Raw genomic sequence first — 23,663 nt, 5'->3', positions numbered from 1 at the left:
TTTTTTTTTTGTAGTTTAAAAAATCACTGAGAAAATATATTTTATTTTTAATTAAAATAAATTTTATCAATAATCTTTTTTAAATATAAGTATTTTTCGTTAATGTAAGTAATTTTTTTGTATATTTGTTTATTTTTATAGATCTAAGTACTTTTTTGGTTCAAAAAATGTTTAGTGACTTAATCGTTCAAAATATGAAATTTCATTGGTTTTTTTTTGCAGACTTTTTTCATTATTTTACCACATTAACCAGTTGTATAAGTCATAAAAATGTATCTAATATGTTTTAGAAAGTCCAATAAGTTATTTAACATGTTTTGAAATATCCAAATACTTATTTATTTCAAAAAATTGTTAAAAAACTTAATAATTTCAAAAACTGAAATTCATTGAATTTTTTTTAGACTTTTTCCTAATATTTACACACGTGATACACATTTCTTAAGACTTCAATAAATAGGATGTGCCCAAATCATTCTTCCCAAATTGAAATTCCAGTAAAATGTTCACCAATTTCGGGTCGGGGATCCGTTTACAATCCGGAAACAAACCCTTCTTCTCCGTTTTCAAACCTCACCGGAACTCACCGCAAATCATCCTTCTTTCTCAAACCCTAACAATGGCGACTCTTTCTGCTCCGAAAAATCGAAGACCCACCTGCCCATCTTGTTCCAGACCGACCCGATTCTGCCTCTGTACCCGATTGAAAACCCCAATTCTCAATAACTCCATAGCCGTCACCATCCTCCAACATAGTTTAGAGAAGAAACACCCACTAAATTCAGCCAAGATCGCAATGTTAGGTCTCAAGAACGTCGATTTAGCTTCGATTTCAGATGTTATTTCTGAAGCCCACTTCGATATACACTTTCTCGAATCGAATCTCGAACTGGGTCATGATGATTCAATCGAAGATCGCAAAAAGATTGAATCATTTCAACCTGCTGACATCAGTTTCACCATTGAAAAGAAGGGAACTGTAACATCTCTTACCCGTATTTGGAACGAAAGTAAAACCCGCGATTTCGATGAGCTTTTGATCGATCGAGCTGCGATTGATGGAATACGAAACGGGTTTACGGTGAAAAAGATGCAGAGAAACAGGGATCACGACTACGTGGGAGAATTCAAAGTCGTAATCCCTCCAAGATCGGTGCTTTTGTTCCCGAGTGAGGATTCGATTGGCATCGAAGATGCAGATTTCGATATCAAGAATGTGATCGTGTTAGATGGAACATGGTCTAAAGCAACAAAAATGTATAAGGAGAATCCATGGTTGAAACTATTGCCACATTTGAAATTGGATATCGAAAAGATGAGCTTGTACGGTGAAGTTAGGCGGCAACCGAAGGCGGGATGTTTGTCGTCCATCGAGAGCATCGTTTATGCACTTAAGGCGATTGGGGAAGATCTTGAAGGGTTGGATTGTTTGTTGGACGTTTTCGAATCGATGGTTGTCGATCAAAGGAGATGCAAGAATGAAAGATTGGAAGCAACATTAGATCCATGTAAAACCTTGTTATGATTTGCAATTGATTTTAGGGATTGTGGTTTAAAAGTTCATCTTAGAAAAGTGAAAAGATTCAATAGGTTTGTATGTTGTTTTGAGAATCTTGAATGTTTGATTAGAATCACATAGGTGTTGAGGGTGTTTGGGATTGCTTATAAATACAATTATTGATTTATTCCGGTGTGATACTGGTAATAAACATTTTTGAGTGTTTGGATAAACAGCTTATACCTATACCTGTGTCAAATCGGTAATAAGGAGTTTTTTAAGAAGTTAGACCATTTTAACTTATAATAAGTTGATAAGAGCTTTTATAGAAAAGTATAAGTTATTTCAAATAAGCAATCTCAAACACCCCCTTAAATCATGTTTTATCTTGTAATCTAACTTATCAGCTAGTTTTTTTTTTTTTTTTTATCAAACATGACTAGTTTACCAGCAAGTCGGTTTTTTTATCAGTTGACAATTGAACTAGCTTTTCAACTAGTTTGCAAATGTAATCGAGATTGAAAGGGAGAAAACCAATTTATTGAGTTGAAGGAGGCCTATTTAGCACAATGACCTTCTACAAAACACTCATTTTCCAACATAACCATCTAGCATATCTCTAAGGGGTTGTTTGTTTACCTCTTAATAGTTCTATTAAGAGGCAGCTTCTGAATCGTTAAGAGGTGAATCTTGTTTGGCAAAAAAAAGTCTGTCTCTTAATGATTTTAAAACCTTCTTGATGATTTTGTATCATGGGTCTCTCTTAACCATTCAACGCCCTAATTTCATTGTATTTAATTATCAAACAATTATATTTCATTTTGCACTATATCATGAGAGCCTCCTAATTATCCTGACCACTTGACCATTCTGCACCAAATCATTCAGCAACTACCAAACAGTCTCTAAGTTTCTAATAGGTATAGACAGGCCTTTGGTTTAACGATATATGAATTATTAATAAAATTTAAGGTTAAATGCATGAAATAACAAACTACTTTCATAAATTTTGTGCTACCAAAACATTCAATTTAATGGTCCGAAATAACTATTTTTGACAATTTTCCAAAAATTAATTACAAGATGATGGTTTTAATCGAAAAAAGAGCTACTTGAGGGGCCAGATATGTAAATTCTCCCTGTATTGCCCAGCTGCACCTTCATGTTATAAATTTCGTTGCCGGAAAAATATTTAACGGAGGAGCCACCAAATGCTAAAGCTCTTTTCACGGCGGCGCTGCCACCACCACCTCCATAGCCACCCACTACAACCAATCCTCTTTATCTCCCGTCAACTAACACAATCACATTTCGACGACGACCCACCTTTCTCCCCAATCCTCAAAACCCTAAAACCCCAAAATCAAGAAACCCACAATCAGAAGAACAAGAAACAAAAAAATGAATCAAAGAAGAAACCCCAGAGCAATTTCCCTTTGAAATCTGATTTACCATTTGATTTCAGGTATTCTTACTCCGAAACCAATCCTGCCGTTGAACCAATTGGGTATCGAGAAACCCCCAAATTCTCTCCTTTTGGACCTGGTCGACTTGACCGGAAATGGACCGGCACGGCGGCTCCGTCGCAGCAGGCGGTTGATATGGTCAAAGTTGAAGAAGAGAGGAACGCTGTTCTTGGGGAACCATTATCGGAGGAGGAAGTATTAAATCTCGTTGAACTGTATCGGCATAACGATTGCTGTCGCCAAATCAATTTGGGTAAAACTTCACATCTTCACTACTAAAATATCCCAATTTTACAGCATGTTCTTGAAGAAAATCTATTTATAGAAGATGAATCCTGTTACTAGACTCATTGCTAGACTCTTTGCCATCACTTACCGGATAAGACTCTCAGTCCTTGCCTTCGTTCTTACCGGGTTAGATTCTTGGTCCACGCCATATTCATCCGGTAAGGTAATATGACTTGGAAAGCGCTTATCCGGATAAGTGTTTAGTAAACAGCCCCTTAATGCAATACATGATGTGGGTTGGATTGCACCTTGAATTTTTCTATGTTTTATCATCATTTTGATTCAAGATTTCGTTTGTTCTACTCTCAAAGTTTCATAAATCTTGCTAGCGTTTGTGGGCATATGGTGTTTCGTCGACTTCTTAATGAAAAATGAAATCTTGAACGTATTCGTGTGATGGGGGTGCCGGATAAACCGCAGGTTCTTTTTGTTTGTGGGTATATTTAGCTAAATGACCTTCGTGACAGGTGTATTTTAAAATCCTGATAAATGACCTTCTAACAGGTTTCTAGGCATTCTTGTGTGTGGAAATGACATTATCAAACGAGACCTTTGGAAGGTCATGGATTTAAAAAGGGAAATTGACCAAACTAGTCATTTTGGATTAACCTCTTCACCTTTTAACCCACTTTTTTTCTAATTGAACCAATATAGCCCAAATTTTGCGAGTGCCCAAAATGTACCTTTTCTGATATAAATATGATTTTGGTGGAGTTGGCAAAATGGGTGCGACGGCTTGCAAAATCTTGGTAGTGGCTTGCGAAGTCGCTCACTAGAATCATGTTTTATTCATAAATATACATTTCGCTAGTTTGGAAATGGGCACATGCGAAATCTTGGCCATTTTGGTTTAAACGGGAAAAAATGGGCTAAAAAGTGAAGAGGTTACTCACAATATGATCTTGATTTGCAAAAGTCCTCGGGCTTGCAAAAAGTGTGTGCGAAAAAGAAAAAAGAAAGATCTTGATTGAATCTTGACGTCTATTATTTGTTAGGAAAGGGCGGGGTTACTCACAACATGATCGATGACATCCATAACCATTGGAAGAAAGCCGAAGCTATAAGGATCAAATGCTTAGGAGTCCCGACTCTTGACATGGACAATGTCTGTTTCCACCTCGAGGTTTGAACTTGTACTTCTTTTAGGGTGTGTTTGGTACACTGGATAGGACATAACAGAACAGGGATCATGGGATCACTGTTTCACGTTTGGCACGACTTTCATGTGGAATAGAGTGGCTGCACAGACATGTCCCAAACGTATATTTTACCAATATAATCTCAAAATAAAACTTAATTCTCTTCTAAGAAGCTTCCCTTTTTACATTTTATTGATTCTATAAATTTTATTTATTTTATTTTATGCTCTTTAAACTTTTACTTTATTGTACTCAAAATATTATTTTCATACGGTCTCTATATTTTGGTCAATTTATGTAATTTATTAAATAAAATAATATATAAAATGTACAAATATAAAATTTTTGGAAACTACATAAACTTTTTATTTTGGTGTCATTTTAATCATTGCTGAAAATTTTCTAATGATAGATTTTGTTATTAAAAAATATTTATTTTATTAGAAATTAATAAATTACATAAATTAATCAAAATTTATAAAAGATATAAACCACTTATTAGGGGTAAATTAATCATTTTATCTGTTCTTTCCTGACCATTTTTGTCTTATCAAACGCTGAACAATTGTGGTGGCTTAATGATATTGAAAGTGGCTTATTCATTAAGCTTTTACGGGAGAGCTTTATGTAGAAAGCCAAGTTTTTTTCAAACCTGTCCCTCCCAATTAAAAGACATGCCCATTCCATCTAAAGCAAAAAAAACCTCCCAAACAAAAACCTTTCTGGTCTGTATAGACAGATTAATGCACACAAGGACATAACGGAAAACCAAGGAAACAGCTCCTTAGACTGAGACTAGACAAGACTATGGGACAAAAATGCATTATTTTTTCCTGTCCCACCAAAAGTTGGTGGAATAAAAACCGAGGAAATGAGACAAGTTTGGTAAATTACTAAAGTATCCATGGCAAATTGAAACCTTTCACAATTTTTTTCCCTTCCGGTGCCAAACGCATCCTTACGGATCTTTTAACGAAATTCTTAACTTTAGAATGTTTTATTGCTCTAATTCTGGTTGTCTGATGGATTCATAGAACTTTGCAGGAGAAATCTGGTGGGAAGATCATTTACCGTCAAATTAATATCTTGTTACTGTATAGGGGACGGAATTATGACCCCAAGAATAGACCCGTCGTTCCTTTAATGCTATGGAAGCCATATCCGCCAATTTATCCGAAGCTCATAAAGAACGTTGCCGATGGCTTGACGTTTGAAGAAACCAAAGAAATGAGGAACCGTGGACTTAACTCTCCTCCATTTATGAAACTATGTATGTGAATCTCTTGCCTTTTTCGTTGGTTTGACCATGCACATAGTCCAAACGAAAACAATATATCCCACATCAGCTAGACACGAACCATAAAACCTATATATAGGGGGGGAGGGTGTGTGTGAGTTTCTAGGGAAAACCCCCAAAAATTGAAAAACTGAGGAACACCTTAATAGTCGTTTATTTTGTACGGTATACATATGTGCATACAAGTAATTGAAGATATTTTTTGGTATCTATGCACGTGGGCATGTTATGCATATGTGCATACCAGAAAGATTATTTACAAATTACTGGTATGCATATGTACAAACTGTACAGATGAATAGTTACTAGGGTGTTCCTCAGTTTTTTAATTTATATATAGGGTCAGGTTCAGGGGAAAACCGCAAAAAAGAAAAATGAAAAACTAAGGAGCACTCTAGTAACCACAGATTAGTTCTAATCCAACGATTATCAAAAATAGCAATTTAACATTTTATTAAATGGAAAAGGGCAAAATAGTACATTTCATAAATGGATAATCATTTCCATTTATTAAAAATCCCTAAAATAAAGGAAAACTACTACAGTTTATGGGAACTTCATAATCATCTAAAAAATATTTCAACGATATACAAAAAAATATTCTACAATCTACAGAAAAAATATTCCATTACTCATTGCTTCATTCAATTTATGCGTCACATGCACACCACATTCATTGTCTTTTAATTTATGGGTTGCATGCACCTATGAATGAATCTCCGTATTCATCATCTTCTAATTTCTAGGTTGTACGTACATGTGAATAGGTCGTCGTATTCATTGTCCATCATTTTCTAGTTTGTATGCACATGTGAATGCATCACGATATTCAATGTCATTCGATTTGCAGGGTTGAAATACACATGTGAATGAGACACAATGTTCAATTTCTTTCAGTTTTTGGATAGCATGAACATGTGAATGAGATACGTATTAATCATATTCACACGTGCATAAACCTAAAAAACCAAAGTAGAAAGAGATAAAGATGAATTCTTGAATCCATCCCGTGTATTCACGTGTGCAAAAGCAAAAAAAAACATACTAAAAAGATGAAGGTTTAAATTCCTCATTGTATTCACGTATGCATAAACCCCATAAACCACAGAATTTGAAAGATGAACAACTGAATCCAGTTTCAGCATCGTAGAAAACGAAGACGGTGAACATGTTTTGCATGCACATGTGCATACATCCGTGAACATCTAATTTCAACATCCCCTTCTTTCTGCTTCTTCTCCGGCCTCCATCCTAACTAATGCCACCGCTTCTGCATCTTCTCCTTCATTTGATCCTTCGGTGCCATTGAAATTTAGGATTCATCTCCATCAGGCCTCTATATATGTACGAACTTTGGTTCCTTTAGAAAGAGATTCAAATGGATTCCAGTCATTCCACATATACTCTGTGTGTGTGTGTGTGATATGCTTTATTTTCCGTTTTTGCCATTTGATTTTTTGTAGAGCGGAGTTTGACATTGATGGTTATATCTTCTGCAGCGAGAAACGGTGTGTATGCTAACGTTGTAGAGAAAGTGAGAGAGGCTTTTGAAGCCGAAGAAGTATTGAAACTCGACTGTGCCCACGTGGGTATGAGCGACTGCAAAAGGATTGCTGCGAAGCTAAGGGTACGCCTATAATCAGATCTTGTGAAAAGATTGGACCTTTACGTTTCTTGAAGTCAAATCATTCAATTGGGATATCTTGGGCTTGTTTGATCTGGTTTCTTTAAGTCAAATCATTCAATTCAGATATACTGGGTTTGTTTGATCTGGTTTCTTGAAGTCAAATCATTCGAAGTGGGATACACTGGGTTTGTTTGATCTGGTTTCTTGAAGTCAAGTCATTCATCTAGGTTTGCCTGATATGGTTTCTTGAAGTCGAGTCATTCAAGTCGGATATATTGGGTTCGTTTGATCTGGTTTCTTGAAGTCAAATCATCCAAGTCGGATATATTGGGTTTGTTTGATCTGGTTTCTTGAAAAAATCTAACAGTATCTTTATCTTGTTTGTACTTTTACAGGATTTGGTACCGTGTGTCCCCATTTTGTATAAAGACGAACAAATCATCCTTTGGAGAGGGAAGAAAGCTACGGAAACCGGTTTGGGTCCATGTTGAAATGCACCACCGAGCCCATGGCGGCTCGTCGGGCACGGGGGCGAAACCATGACCTTGGGACTCTTTTCTTCTCTGGATTCTGTTATATGATCATATAGATTTATTGATATAAATACCAATTATTTTGTGAAATTTAAGTTGTTGGTAGTTAATCGATGCGACATTTATTTAGGGGTTGTTTGCTATCTGTTTACCGCTTTGCTTTTTAACAGGTAAGAGGCGCTTATCTAGTTAGAAACGATGATGTTTACCAACCCCTTTTATCGGTCCATGAAGTTGATCGAGATGTCGACTCTGTAAGCTAAGGGAGGAACTCCTAGGGCCTGTTTATTAGCAGCTTGACGAGATTCACAGCTTATTTGGTCGGCTATACATAATGGTTTAGTAGTGACTTCATAATATATAATGTGGATTATCCAATAAGCTTCTAGGGAGCTTTATACAGAAAGACAAGTTTTTTTGTCAAAATATCCCTTCCAATACTTCTTCCATCTATGAAATAACCTTTTCAAACAATAATTTTCTCAATATATACAAACAGATTGATCCACACAGATACCTTTAGCTATACATGATTTAGGGGTTGTTTACCAAAAAAAATTATTAAGTCTTGTATGAATAAATTTGTCTGTCTGGATAAATGGGTGGTGGTGTTTATTTTTTTTATCTGAACCAACAGTCTGAATAACATAAATGACCGATTTACCCCCCAATATTAATTACTTGAACGTCAAAACAAAAAATCATAAAGAGGCCAAAGATAGGGTGTCTCATATGGGAAGGAAGTGGTGCTTTAAATAAAGGGCAGGGTGTCATTTTTGTAGCTGAATAAGGACAACACCATTTCTATCTGTGCGATTAAGTTATATTCTGTGCGAATAAGTCGTAAGTAAACAATCCAAATGAACTGTGCGAATAAGCCAGATAGACCAATAGCTTTGTCAATATGCTTTTAAATCCTTCAGATGTCTACTACAGATGTTTACAAGACGAGAAAACTCAGTAACATTTCACATAAAAGGCGTAAAGATAAGATTTCTTGGAGACGACAAAATTCGTTATAACGTCTTTCATAATGGTATTTGACGTAACCCGTTCTCTTTTGAAATACGTTACCATTTTACTACAATATAATAATATTAATTATATTATTAAAATATTCAGTACTTTAATATACAAAAAAAAAAAACTTCTTATAAATAACATATTTTCAAATTAAGGGATCGTTTACCAAACACTTACCCGGTAAGTGCTTACCAGTAAAACTTAACACTACCACTTACTTACCAGGTAAGACTTTAGTCCACCAAAACGGCATCGTATGTAACAATTTACCCAGTAAGCTCTTACCATGGTAAGAGTCGTCGGTAAGAGTCGTCACCCTCACTTACCGGGTAAGACTCTCGGTCCTTTTCTCCCTCTTACCAGGTAAGAGTTTTGATCCTTACCATATTCATCAGATAAGATAATGTGACTTGATAAACGTTTACTCGGATAAACGTTTGGTAAACGGCCCCTAAATTTTATAATTTAATGTACATTCTTCCTTTTTTTAAATAAGGTAATAAAGAATAGAATTTTTAGTTCTTTTATATTTTTTTCTATTTTGAATAATGATTTAAGAATTCCACCGAAACCAACTTATTTCGAGTGATTATGGGTATCTGGACCAACTTACACGCACCGAGTACCGAGAATTCACTCAAACGACTACTAATGTATGGTGTCATCACAGGTAAACCTCCATTGCCATGAAAGTTTTGACAATGCCTGGACTCAAACTCGAAAAAAATGAAATTTCCATTACATCCCATTAAGCCTTAACCAGTGCGTTACCGAAACCAACTCTTTTTAAAAATCTAAAAGAATCAAATACTTTATTTTCTACGCTTTGAAGATCTGTTAAACGTCATTTTATCTGTTATACATGTAATTAATTACTTCACATAAGTAATTACTATAAAAGGACGAATGTTCTAATGATATAAAACGGCATTCTGAATAATTACTATAAACTTTCACATAGGGCTGTTTGGCAATTGTTAAATGGTTTGATGTAAAACGATTAAGTGATCAGAATGATTAAGAGACTATTATAATACAGTGCAAAATGAAATATAATTGTTTAGTAATTATTCAGAATGAAATTATGGTGTTGAATGGTTAAGGGAGACCTAAGATACAAAATCATTCAGAGGGTTTTAGAACCATTAAGAGACAATTTTGTTACTAAATAAGATTCACGATTCAGAGGTTACCTTCTAATGAAACTATTAAAAGGTAAAACAAATAACTTACATAAAATAAATAAATAAATATACATAAAAAGAGTTTAAAAATCTTGAATTCGAAATTATATTTACAAAAGAATATGTATGTATATGTGCAATAACTAAACCTCAAAAATATATATGTAGACGATCACTCAGGTATACTCTGTAGAGCCGGTCTCCACGACCGTTGATTCGATTCAAATCCTCCATCTCCACCGTTCATCAACAGATTCAACACCTGCTGTAACGTCAACCCTTGCATCTCTTTCATACCTAATAACTCCTCCAACTGCTTCTTCGTTATCTTAATCTTCACCTCCGTCGTCGGCGGCCTCTTCCCGTCGGAAGAAGAAAACCGGTGATCAGAATCTTTTTCTCCGACCACCTCTCTCTCTTCAGTTTTTCTGCCACCTTCAGAGTAAAGCAAGGAATGTTCCGGCGATGACGACGGAGATCCCCAATCGTCGCCGCCCCATTGCACGTCGGAATCTTTTCTTACACAGTTTCCCATTCGATTAATTGGGTTTTTGGTGATGAAATTTGTGAATTAATGAAAGAAAAAAAGGATTATTTGAGAATTGGAATTATGGGTTTATGATAGATACATAGATATATGTCTGTATATATATATAGGAATAGGAGTGATGATGGTGGATATAGATACAGAAATGGTGTATGTATAGATGAGGAGAGAGAAGAAGGGGTCAAAGTGATATGGACTGCCACGTCGGATGGAGAAAGGGTGTGCTACCTATGCAGGTGGCTTGACCTTATCCCCAACTCCAAATTATTATTAATTAAAAAAATATTTATTAAATTATATATCAAATCAAATCCGCATTTTAAGTTTAATTAAATTGGATTTTGGCCAAATAAATTTGATTAACGAATGTTTAATTTGAATAGGGTCGTATCAGAATGTATATTCTGGTCTTTACTGGTTTTTTATTATGATTTATATTTGACTGTTTTGAACAATTGACTGAACATAAAAAAAACATGTACAGTATTATTATATCTGGGTCTTCTTTGTAGACCAGGTCTTGGACAATCATTTATTCCAGGCAGTTTCGTCACTGTTGTTGATCAACTTAATCAACACTTGCTATGAAATCGACACGTGCATCTCTTTCATGCCCTCCTAGTTGTCTCCTCGTTATATTTACATTTTGTTAAAGTGTATAATACGGTAACACTCGTAGTAAAATTTAAACATTTTATTTTTTATAAAATATTATATTCTATCAGTAATTTAGATACTGTAATACCAAAAAGATGAAAACACTGATGTTTTCAAAACGTTGATTGAGCATTAACTGTTACTTGAGATTGGTGATTGAAAAAATATTGGAATATTTTTTAGAGTGAACTACATATTTGGTCCTTGATGATTTGTGACAAGTGATATTTTCCGTTTTTTTAGTATCGGAATCACAAGATGACCATCGTGGTTTGTAAAAGCGTCCGGATCATGTCCTTAACTTTAACAATCAGTAAAAATTTCGTTAAACGAGGGGCATTTTTGTTCTTTTACCAATCAAAAACCATAGGAATCAAAATCATAAAATCAATTTTAATTAAATAAAAGACAAAAAAGTCCCTCATTTAAGGGGATTCTGTAACTATCTTTAGAAAAAAGGATCAAATCTAGACGTTTTTGCAAGCTATGATGGTTATCTTATAATTTTGAAAATGAAAGGATGAAAAGTGTTTATTTTCCAAACCTAATGGACCAAACTTGTAATTTACTCTATGTCTTTTTATTAAATTATATTGTTTTTAAAATAGTGGATAACTGGGCCCGGTCTAAGGGGAGTGAACCGGATATTAATGAAAGTGTGAAAAGAATAAAAAAACCGGATATACAGAGGTGTGAACACGGACTCAGTGAGATGATTCCAACGTGTGGTTGTTGTCGAGTAACAAACAAACCAACCAACCAACCAACAATTTGCATGTCTTTTTTATTAAATAAAAAGTACGACAAAAATTGTATATAAATTAAATTTATATAATTTAAAAAATAATTAAAAGATTATGATTTAATAAATCGAGGTTTTGGATTTCATCGCCTTTCAGGGACGTTCCAATCTTTTTTGAAGATCCTATTATGTCTTAAACTTTTGATTGCATTGCATAAATGAGATAACAAATAATATATGTTAAGAACAAAATGAGTTAAATCTATAATGATTAACAATTTGAAACTAAACCTAAACCATTAATGATTTGAACCTAAATAATTTCGGCTATAATTCTACACAGGTCAATAAAATACCCTAGTCACATGTAAATTTGGGTCCCAAAATTTTGGGGGCCCTGTTCAAAATCTCACATTTAACGTGCTAAGGAACGGTTCTGATCCCCTTCTCCTGGACTAGCCTCAGTCGTTGAGTGAGCAAAAAATGTTCTATGACATTGTTGTTCTTGAAGTCGGGTTCCAGTTATGATTACTGATAATCAACTTTTTACCCAAATAATATGTACATATAAATGAATCCTTTTGTGATCCAGATAAAAAAAAATGTCACTTTTTTTTACGTAATTTATTAAAAAATACAAATAAGAGTTTTCTTTAATAGTTGTGGCCCTAGGATTTTTGCCGACTGGTGCACCTTTTAAAGTATATTAAAAGTCCGCATAGTTGTTTGATGTGTTTTTAGCCGAACTTTATTGTTTTCGAGAATTTTCTAAATTAGGGGTGTGCAAAACCAGAATTATCTGAAATCCGAACCCAAACCCGAACCGAAAATAAGGTATATATGTAAAACTCGAATGTCCCGAAATCCGAAAATCGAAAAACCGACTTTTGGCGGAAAATTTGGGTTCGGGTTGGGTTTGATTTGTCCACCCGATCCGTTTGAAAACCCGAAACATATATACATATATATTTTAAGTACTATATAAATATACTTATGTATCTAATTATTTTTTGAAAATTCTAAAAATCTTAGTCAGTCGTGTTCTTTTCTAATTTCTAAGCATATTATTGGTTTATCAATCTTTTAAATCGATTGAATTCATCGTTAAAATCGATTGGAGATATATATTTTTTGCATTATAGCTAAACCTGAACACGAAGCAATCCGAAATCCAAAAATTGGGGCTTGATTTTCATATCCGAAGTCCGATCGGGTTTTTTATTTTCCCACCCAAATCCACCCGACCTGTCCGATGCACACCCCTACAGAGGCCAACGTTTTGGACCTCAATTCGTTTAGTGTTTTAGTGTTGGATTGAAGATAAAAATACTTAGGGGCCGTTTACCAAACACTTAACTGGTAAGCGCTTACTGGTAAAATTTAACACTATCTTTTACTTACCGGGAAGATTTTAGTCCAACAAAACGACATCGTATACAATAATTTACCCACTAAGCACTTACCATGGTAAAAGTCGTCGCTCTCACTTACCGGGTAAGACTCTTCGTCATTATCTCGCTCTTACCGGGTAAGAATCTTGATCTTTACCATATTCATCCGATAAGGTAATGTGATTTTGGTAAGGGCTTACCCGGATAAACGTTTGGTAAATGACCCCTTACGTTTGGTAAATGACCCCTTACATTTGTGTGTTTTTAGTGTTCAGTTGAAGATGGTGTCAAAAGGGTTGAAATATTGTATGAAACTGATCAAAAATGATTTTCTTTAAATATTAAATATGTAAAAACATTTAAAAATTACTATTAAAATAGTTATTTTTGAATATTCATGTAATAATGTGTTATTTTATGTGATTTTTTTTCTTTTAAAAATAAGATTTAAAATATCAATTAACATATATTAATTTCACAATATGAACTTTTATAGTCTGTTTGTAAAACAAAAGTTAGACGTAAAATTGTGACCCATATATATATATATATATATATATATATATATATATATATATATATATATATATATATATATATATATATATATATATATATATATATATATGAAGCAAATATATTGAACCACATGGGTGGTGTTTGATTGTTTAAGCTTAGACTCCAAAGGTCAAAAGTATCTGGAGGTCTCAGGTTCAAATCCAAGGAGAATAAAAATCCTCTTGTGGCCACAGAGATTCAAATGTGGTGACTCCGGATTACCTGCAAAGCAGGTAGTTATCCTAGGATTAGTCAGCTCGCATAGTATATTGAATATCCAGGTTAATAAATAAAAGCATTGTAAAACAAATATATGTTTATCAATACATTGAATATTAAGTTTAGATGATAAAAAAAACATATAAAACTATACATTAAAGTACTCACAATTGTCAAAGGGACAGTTTATCAAACGCTTACCCGGGTAAGCTTTTACCAAGTCACACTACCTTACCGGATGAATATGATAAGAAACAAGAATCTTATCTGGTAAGAGCGATACAAGAACCAATAGTCTTATATGGTAAGTGAGAGCGACGACTATTGTCATGATAAACGTTTATCGGGTAAATTGTTGTATACAATGTCGTTTTGGTGAACTAAAATCTCACTCGGTAAGTAAATAATAGTGTTAAATTTTTCCAGTAAGCACTGACCGGGTAATTTTTAAGTAAACGTCCCCTAAGTTTTTAAATAATTAAGCTTAAAAAATAATAATTTATTTGTAATTTCATGATTATCTCCAACACTTATCTAATTGGTTCTTAATCATGATTAACCCACTTCACCTCCTAATCACAAATTAAACCCCACCACTCAAAAGATCCGTACGGTCTTTTTTTACTACTTATTAAAAATTTATTCTAAATTAAAATGAAAAAATATTATATATTTTATTAAAAAATCTTGAAATTTTTGAAATACTATTATATTATGTCATATTCATAAAATTTTTTATTAACTTGGATATCCAACCCGTTATGCGAGCCGACTAATCCCAAGATGACTACCTGCTTTACAGATAGTTTGAAGTCACCGTATTTGAACCTCCATGACCACAATGGGGTTTTTATTCATACTTGGATTTGAACTTAATCATGATTAGCCCACTTCACCATATTCATATAATTTAACATTTATTATGTATTTAAATTTATTATTTGGTTCACAAAATTCAAACTCTTGAAGTTTTAAAAAGTTATATGTTTAAATTATGAAAGGATTTAAAACATGTTATGTATATATATAGAGAGAGGGGGTGGGTTATTATGCAAATCATTTACATTTGTAAACCAATATAACTCAATCTCAACCGTCCATTTAATTTGATGAATATGTGACTTTATAAAAGTTTTGATTATTTTTTAATATAAAGTATTGATTATAATTAATGAACTCTGATCATCTTCCATAAATATTCAAATTATAATAAATGAACTCTCGTCATTTTCGTGAAGATCTCAATTGATTGGTTTGTATTGGTTGTACAAATAGAAATTATAGTAGTTGAAATATACCATATATATATATATATATATATATATTCTTTCACATATTCAATCATTTGTAGAAAATTACAAATTAGTTTTTATATGTTTTTTTCATATATGAAACAATACATGTGAAATACAATGTTATTTTATATGTAAAACATTTGGAACTTTTTTATACATAAAATTGTTCTGAATGTTTTTCATATAAAACAATATTATATAAATATGGTATGTTATCACACACATGAAGATTGTTTTGTAATTTTGCATGATATATTAGATTTGTAAATTATTACACACACATATATATATATATATATATATATATATGAGGTTTACTTTGCAAACCACGTTATTTATATAAATCGTACAAACCTTATTCAACCAATTATAATTTTTTATTTTGTTCATTTTTTTTGTAATTATAAGAGGTTGATTAATCATTTTTATTGTGTAGGAAGTTAATCATAGATATTATCATCTTCATCATTATATTTATAGAGAAATACATGAAGCAGTTTCATTAAAATTTCATTAAGTATTATATGAAATAGTTTCATAACCATATATGAAACAATTTCATCAAAAAAAGTATCATATGAAACAATTTCACAAGATTAAATAATTTCATGTAAATTTTTCATAAGATTAAACAATGAAATCGACGGATGAGGGTGGTTTACACGATTTGTACAAACTGAATGGTTTTCATTTGATCGTTCATCTCTCTCTCTCTATATATATATATATATATATATATATATATGTGTGTGTGTGTAGAGAGAGAGACATTTCAATACAAACCCTAGATTACACAACCAATGTAACTCATTTATCCATCATCCATTTTTTTTTTTTTGGGTTTTTTTAGTTAAAAGTAATTACAACCGATCAAATGGTAACCGTTGTTGATCCTTCTAATTTGGTCATAATAGTTGTAGGAGTGTAAAAGGGTGTATTATATATATATATATATATATATATATAGAGAGAGAGAGAGAGAGAGATGATGTTTACTTTACAAACCATTCATTTCATACAAACCTTACAAACTAATCACATTCATTCATTTTTTTTATGAAGAGCCAATATTTGAGACATGGAAGGCAAAACATGGAAAAACATGTTTTGTGAACTTGTTACATTACAGCTATTATACATATAAATCTGATGCAACCATATATGACATATAAACTTGTTTCATTACAGTTGTTATACATATGAATCTGTTTCATTACAAACTGTATTACATACCTATAAATATAAACTTGTTTCATCATAGATGTTATACATATGAACCTGATGCAATCATATATAACTTTGTTTCATTCAACAGTTTGAGCATGTTTCATTGGAAATCACTTTGTTTCATTGAACAATTTGAGTCTGTTTCATTGGAAATTAGTGCGATTTTTTTAAACAAATTATTGTACATTTTTTAAAATGTGGCCATTTTTTTCAAAAAAATTAATGTATACCTCAATTAGATGTTTGCCAATATTGTGCTAATCAATATATCATCCATATATATATAAATATTATGTTGTTACCAAACTTATCTATTAATATTAAATAATTACCAAACATAACTATTGTAAATTCAAATGACCATAATACCCTTATAAATAAATAAATAAAAAGAAAACAAATAGATTTATGTGATTGGTTGTAATTAGTTTGTAAGGTTTGTACAAATTGAGACGATTTGTATTTGATCGCTCATCTCTCTCTCTCTCTCTCTCTCTATATATATATATATATAGGGATGTTATTCTACACTCTTTGTCATTCCTACACCCTATACAACCCTCATCTCAACCATTCAATTTTTAATCARTTAATTGTTTCCTAATATAAAGCATTAATCATAATTAATAAACTTTATTCATATTTCATAAATATTCAAATCATAATAAATGAACTCCAATCATTTCTATAAATATCTCAATTAATTGGGTTGCAAAGGTTGTACAAATGCAAAGGTTGTAAAAGAAATATACCCTATATATATAGAGGGATGTTATTCTACACTATTTGCCATTCCTACACCCTATACAATCTTCATCTCAACCATTCAATTTTTAATCAATTAATTGTTTCCTAATATAAAGTATTAATCATAATTAATAAACTCTATTCATATTCCATAAATATTCAAATCATAATAAATGAACTCCAATCATTTYTATAAATATCTCAATTAATTGGGTTGCAAAGGTTGTACAAATGCACAAGGTTGTAAAAGAAATATACCATATATATATATATATAGAGAGAGAGAGAGAGAGAGAGAGAGAGAAAGAGAGAGAGGTTGGTTATTATACAACCCTTGACATTTATGCAACCAATACAACTCAATCTCAACCGTCCATTTCATTTGATGAATATGTGATTTCATAGAAGTTTTGATTACTTCCTAATATAAAGTATTAATCATAATTATGAACTCTATTCATATTCCATAAATATTCAAATCATAATAAATGAACTCCCATCATTTCTATAAATATCTCAATTAATTGGGTTGCAAGGGTTGTACAAATACACAAGGTTGTAAAAGGAATATACCATATATATATATAGGAGTGATCAAATAAAAATCACTTAATCTTGTAAAATTGTTTCATATAATACTTTTTTTGATCAAGTTGTTTCATATATGGTTGTAAAATTGTTTCATATAATACTTAATGAAACTGTTTCATGTATTTCTTTAAAATTAATGAAACTGTTTCATGTATTTCTCTAAAAATTAAAATAATAAAGATGATAATATCTATGATTAACACGCTCCACAATAAAAATGATTAATCAACCTCTCATAATTACAAAAAAATGAACAAAATGAAAAATTATGATTGGTTGAATGAGGTTTGCACGGTTTGTACAAATTGAGTGGTTTGCATTTGATCGCTCCCCTATATATATATAATATATAGTTGTGTACCCGCGCAATGCGGCGAGATCCGTGAATTTTAATGATTTTGAAGTTTCACTGGTTTTATTAGAGAATATTTAACGATGACATAAGTTACACTTGATTTTTACATATTAATACAATTTGAATAAATAAGATTAGGGTTCCAATTACAGTCTATCAATGAAAAAAATTGTATGACAGTTTAAAATTCCAATATATTTAAAATCCAACACATTTAAACGCCTTTACAGATGTATTCGATTTACACAAAGAGCAAAGAATCAAGAGATTGAGAGCCAGAGTTATAGAGCAATTGAATGTGAAAACTTTTAATAACTCATGGTGAATATCAGTTTGAATCTCACATTCGGGGATAAGAAGAAGACATAGAGGTATGAGAGAATGAAGACATGAGTGAAATGTGTCAAAAATATATTGAGAACATGAAAAGAAAAGATAATAATGTGCATTGGTAACTTATATTATATGTTATTTTAATTGTATATTAAAAGATTTTAAGATTGAATGCATAAAATAGTATACTTAATGCATTATGAGTTATATTTAAGACTTTTAAGATTTTGTGCATAAATGTATAATACTTTATGCATTAAAAATTATTTTTAAAACTCTTGATAAATTTGCATTATAAGATAGTATATATATATATATATATATATAAATATAATATAAGGTTGGATTCACATGAAACCATCTTATTTTTATGAGATCCATGATATCACAAATTTAAACTTAAAACCTTACAGAAAAACATTATGAAGGTAAAAACAAACCAAACTTTCACAACATTTTTCTTTGAAATTAGAAGTGATAATACATAAAGTATTGAAAAGATAGCCCCCCACCAAATTTCCATTAAATTTTCCAACTGAAATGGTCGCCCATTTTGACTACTTCATGCACATTCCCCTTCCACTTGGTTTTCTATAACCTAAATGAAGTTTTATTTAAAATATTATTTTTTTCATAAAGTTTTAGAAATTTGTTTAAAATTATAAGTAAATTGTACGTAAGTACAACTTATTTAAAGCTTCATGCTTGAATTCATGTAGCTAACTGTAGATAAACATAATCAAAGAGATGATAAACAACTCATTTTAAATATAAAAAATCAAAAATATAATTAGGATAATCATTAAGTTTTAATAAAATAGTTAATTATTGTATTTATAAGAATTATATTATTAAATCAAAAATAAATTATTTTTGTTATTAAATCTAAATTAACATATAATAAAAAATTGAATCAAAGAACTTACACAAAAAAAAAAGAATTATTTTGATACTGATATCGATTTATTTTTTTTTCCAATTTTTTATGTTATTTTCAAATTATATTTTATTAGAAAATAAAAAATTATCGTTTTCTTAAAACCACATAAAATCATATTATATCGATAAAGAGAAAACATTAAAATCGAGATTTATCTCACTTCATTGCGTGAGTACCTTTTTAATATATATATATATATATATATATATATATATATATATATATTCTTTTAAAATGATGTAGCTTCATTTCAATGATGGCCAACTTTATAGGACTCACTTAGACTCTATTCTATAATTTATAGGTTTCCTATAAAAGCACCTTCCCCATTTCACACATCATCCATGTTTATTAAACTAAATATTTTTGTGTTGTATTAATTATATTCCGGTAAAAATTGATTATTTAAAGTTTTACAATAAAACATTGTGATTCATAATGTTTTTGCTGTGAATGTTCGAATTTTTTTATATTCACAATGTTTTGCTGTAAGTTTTCAAGTGTAAAAATGTCGTATCACGTTTCTCACAAAAACAAGTTGATCTCACACGAACTCAATTTCTCTCTCTCTCTAACTAATTTTAAAACCCAATACAATATTTATACAGTTTAAAATATTTACATGATTTATATATGAAACTCCCACTCTATATACTCATAATCGATAATGCATATCATTAAAATATCAAGAAACTTAACCACAAGAGTGGTGTCCAATTGGTTTAAGCTCAGACTCCAAAAGTCAAAAGTGAATGGAGGTCTCATGTTCGAATCCAAAATAAAATAAAAATCCCCTTATGACCACGGAGGTTCAAATGCGGTAACTCTAAGCTACCGCAAAACAGATGATCGATCTGAGATTAGTCGACTTACATAACGAGTTGGATATCCAGGTTAATAAAAAAGTAAATATCATGAAACTCCAATTATCATATCAATAATCAATCAATGCATTTGATTTTGAATCACCCAATTATTTTTGGGCCCATTTAGTAGGGGCCAATAGATGATTGTGGCCCACTTGGATCCATTTAGATGTAAATGCTTTATTTATGGGTGTTTAAAGCCCAAACCATTAGTAAAAAGACTAAAAAGCCTACCTATTTATTTAATATTTAATATTTTATTTTTATAATTATTCACATTTAAAATATATTTTTTTCTAAATAATTAATTAATTAGTCAACTAGATTGAACACCAAAACAATACATACCATGTGCATCTTGGTATGTATACATGACCCCATTTAGCCCACATTGGTGTATAGTTTATATATGTGGGACCCACTTCTTATGCAATGTTTTTTCGGTTTTGAAGTAAGTGTTCATGTTTCTATTTTAATTTATTGTAAAATAAGTGTTCATTTTTAAAAAAGAGGCGAAAGATCGTGTGAGAAGCGTAAGAAGAGATCTGAACATTTGATCAGTTTTAACTTTATACCCACCCATAAATTGCGCTTTAGAAGAGAATTAATTCGGTGTATCTTGGTGTATCTCATTGGTGTTGACATTCAACTAGAATTGATTCAAATGTGGAGATCTCTTCTTATGATTCTCGTCATAACTTATATTCTCACCGGAACCCAACATTTTAAAAAGATATGTCTATTTTTCTGTTTTACCCTTGATTGATGGAAAAACTCGTCTCTCCATTATTCAGTGTAAAAGTATTATCTGGTCAACTAAAAAATGTAATAATTATACATTTCCAAAACTGTATGTCATTTTTATTAAAGACATTTATTTTAGGTTTGAGAAATTAGATAAATAAGTAATTTTAGATTAATTTGTATTGTAATTATTATATTAATTAAAATTTATAATTTCTTAAAAGTTATAAAATAATATTCTATTATTTTATCGATGATAAAATTCGAAAATTAAATGTCTAGAAATATTTTATTAAATATCTTAGATATTTAAATAATATATTTAATTTTAAAATAAATGTCAAAAAAAAGATACATAATTTTAAAAATTTATAATTATTACAGTTTTTAATAACAATCATACTCTTGATTATAGAAAGATATTTATCTTAAATAAATTAAAATAATAATATAAACACTTATTTTAAACCATGTGAAATAAGGGGGTGTTTGGTTCAGTCAAATGAATGAAAATGAAAATGACAGGAAATGAAAATGAGATGAATTTCCAGTTCTCCCGGTTTAACCTGGAATCAAAATTTAGGCTTCTAGAAGAATGAGTCCATTATATTAGATAAAACTAGACAGTTTTTTTTACTTTCATTCTCATTTATTACTGTCTAATATCTCTAACCAAACACTTTGTAAGTGATTTTTTTGAATTGACATTCTAATTTTTTTTTAAATAAAAGGAAAAATATAAATATAAATATAAATTTGTATATATATATATAAATATATATATATATATATATATAAATATGGGAAGACAAAAGTGCATAGGATTCACCAACATATTTAAATAAAATATAAAAATAAATAATAATATTTAAATTATTAAAAAAGTATCCAAGGGGGAACAGAAACATGGTTGCATGTTCCAGATTTACACGTGGCAGAATCCTCGTGGGGGTTCTGCTGCTGCCCCATATATCTGCGTGTACCGACGCTACTGTTTGTCTTTTTTTAATTTGTTTTTTAGTTTCAGAAACGGTGTTCGAAATTACTCCAAATAATATATTTATTACATTTTAAATAAATAAAAATTATTTTGTAAATTTAATTTTTAAGATTTTTATTTCCAAAAAAACAAATTTGAATGAAACATTATTGTAACAAAAGAATCCGATTCTCTGGTTTTAATTATGATTTTTTGTTTAAATCATCACAATTTATTAAAAAATATATGTCAAGATACACTTTTTTTTAATTAACCTGGATATCCAACCCGTTATGCGAGTCGACTAATCCCAGTACGATCACGCGCTTCGTTGGTAGCCCGGAGTCACCGCATTTGAACCTCCATGGCTATAAGAGAATTTTTATTCCTCATTGGATTCGAACCTGAGACCTCCAGATACTTTTGACTTTTAGAGTCCAAACTCAAACCAGTCGGACAACACCCTTGTGGTTATACACTTTCTTTTATATCAGATCAAACCACATTGAAAATATAAAAAATAATTATTGATACTGATGTATTTGAGAAGAAAATTAGTAGGCAGACGTGCATTAGACAATATACGAGAATGTATTTAGCATGCCCCTACGTAAAATTATTGTATTTTTGTTAGTTTTATAAATTATACTCCATCTGTCCCAAAATAAATGTCTACTAATAAAATGTCATGTAGTTTTAGAAATGTGTAATTATTACATTTTTTTAATTAATACATGACATTTTTTATTGTGTGATTTTTGTTTAATTTAATTAAATTAATTAACTAAAAATAAAATGATGAGTGAAAAGTAATTTAACGAGGACTTTTATAATTATAATATTATTTTGTTTTTATAAAATATCAAAAGTCAAAAAAAAATAAAAGAATTATATTAAACTCTTAATAACTAATGTTTTAGCAATAACAATATTAATGATATCTCCTTTAATTTTAAAATCTTTTTATCGTATTAAAAAATAGCGTACTTTAACTTGATTTATATTTTGGGTAACGTACTTTTAAAACTTTCATTTTGATATCTAAAATATAACGTTTTAAACATTTAAGTACCCGGATAACTAGTTGAAGGCTAATGTTAGATTAAATGTTTTTATTTTTTGATTAAAAAAATCCATATCACTAACCAACTCAGCAAATAATACTGAGTTGGATACACACATCACTCGCCACACCAGCATGATGATCGGTTAATGCTTCAACCGGTTCTTAGGTACTTAAATGTTTAAAATTTTACATATTAGATACCAAAATAAAAGTTTTAAAAGTACGTTACCCAATATAGAAATCAAATTAAAATACGTTACTTTTTAATGCAATTTGTTCTTTATTATAACTGCTGTAAATACTGACTATTGATTTAAAGATACAAATATATATATATATATATATATATAG

General features: G+C 30.7%; 3 protein-coding genes across 3 annotated transcripts; 2 read left to right on the top strand and 1 right to left on the bottom strand.

The window, feature by feature from the left end:
- Positions 1-547: 547 nt before the first annotated feature.
- LOC112514842 lies at positions 548-1,625 on the top strand. Its single transcript, XM_025121463.1, has one exon. It carries the CDS (start codon positions 620-622, stop codon positions 1,523-1,525), a length of 906 nt encoding a protein of 301 aa, XP_024977231.1. The 5' UTR covers positions 548-619; the 3' UTR covers positions 1,526-1,625.
- Positions 1,626-2,700: 1,075 nt separating this feature from the next.
- On the top strand, positions 2,701-7,982 carry LOC112514685 (CRS2-associated factor 2, mitochondrial). Its single transcript, XM_025121280.1, has 5 exons — positions 2,701-3,217; positions 4,248-4,375; positions 5,436-5,661; positions 7,188-7,315; positions 7,711-7,982. The coding sequence occupies exons 1-5, from the start codon at positions 2,710-2,712 to the stop codon at positions 7,804-7,806; spliced, it is 1,086 nt and encodes a 361-aa protein (XP_024977048.1). The 5' UTR covers positions 2,701-2,709; the 3' UTR covers positions 7,807-7,982.
- Positions 7,983-10,129: 2,147 nt separating this feature from the next.
- LOC112514762 lies at positions 10,130-10,672 on the bottom strand. Its single transcript, XM_025121363.1, has one exon. The coding sequence runs from the start codon at positions 10,588-10,590 to the stop codon at positions 10,228-10,230; it is 363 nt and encodes a 120-aa protein (XP_024977131.1). The 5' UTR covers positions 10,591-10,672; the 3' UTR covers positions 10,130-10,227.
- Between the last annotated feature and the right edge of the window lie 12,991 nt (positions 10,673-23,663).

This window comes from Cynara cardunculus (genome assembly GCF_001531365.2).
Source record: "Cynara cardunculus var. scolymus isolate 2C chromosome LG 6, CcrdV1, whole genome shotgun sequence".
NCBI classification, from domain to species: domain Eukaryota; kingdom Viridiplantae; phylum Streptophyta; class Magnoliopsida; order Asterales; family Asteraceae; genus Cynara; species Cynara cardunculus.
This window is presented reverse-complemented; position numbering and strand designations above follow the sequence as displayed.

Bases quoted from the DNA above. Each gene is read 5' to 3' on its own strand.
- LOC112514842 (XM_025121463.1), top strand. From the start codon at position 620: ATGGCGACTCTTTCTGCTCCGAAAAATCGAAGACCCACCTGCCCATCT.
- LOC112514685 (XM_025121280.1), top strand. From the start codon at position 2,710: ATGCTAAAGCTCTTTTCACGGCGGCGCTGCCACCACCACCTCCATAGC. The intron at 3,218-4,247 runs GTAAAACTTCAC...ATTATTTGTTAG, and splicing joins CTGTCGCCAAATCAATTTGG to GAAAGGGCGGGGTTACTCAC. The intron at 7,316-7,710 runs GTACGCCTATAA...GTACTTTTACAG, and splicing joins GGATTGCTGCGAAGCTAAGG to GATTTGGTACCGTGTGTCCC.
- LOC112514762 (XM_025121363.1), bottom strand. From the start codon at position 10,590: ATGGGAAACTGTGTAAGAAAAGATTCCGACGTGCAATGGGGCGGCGAC.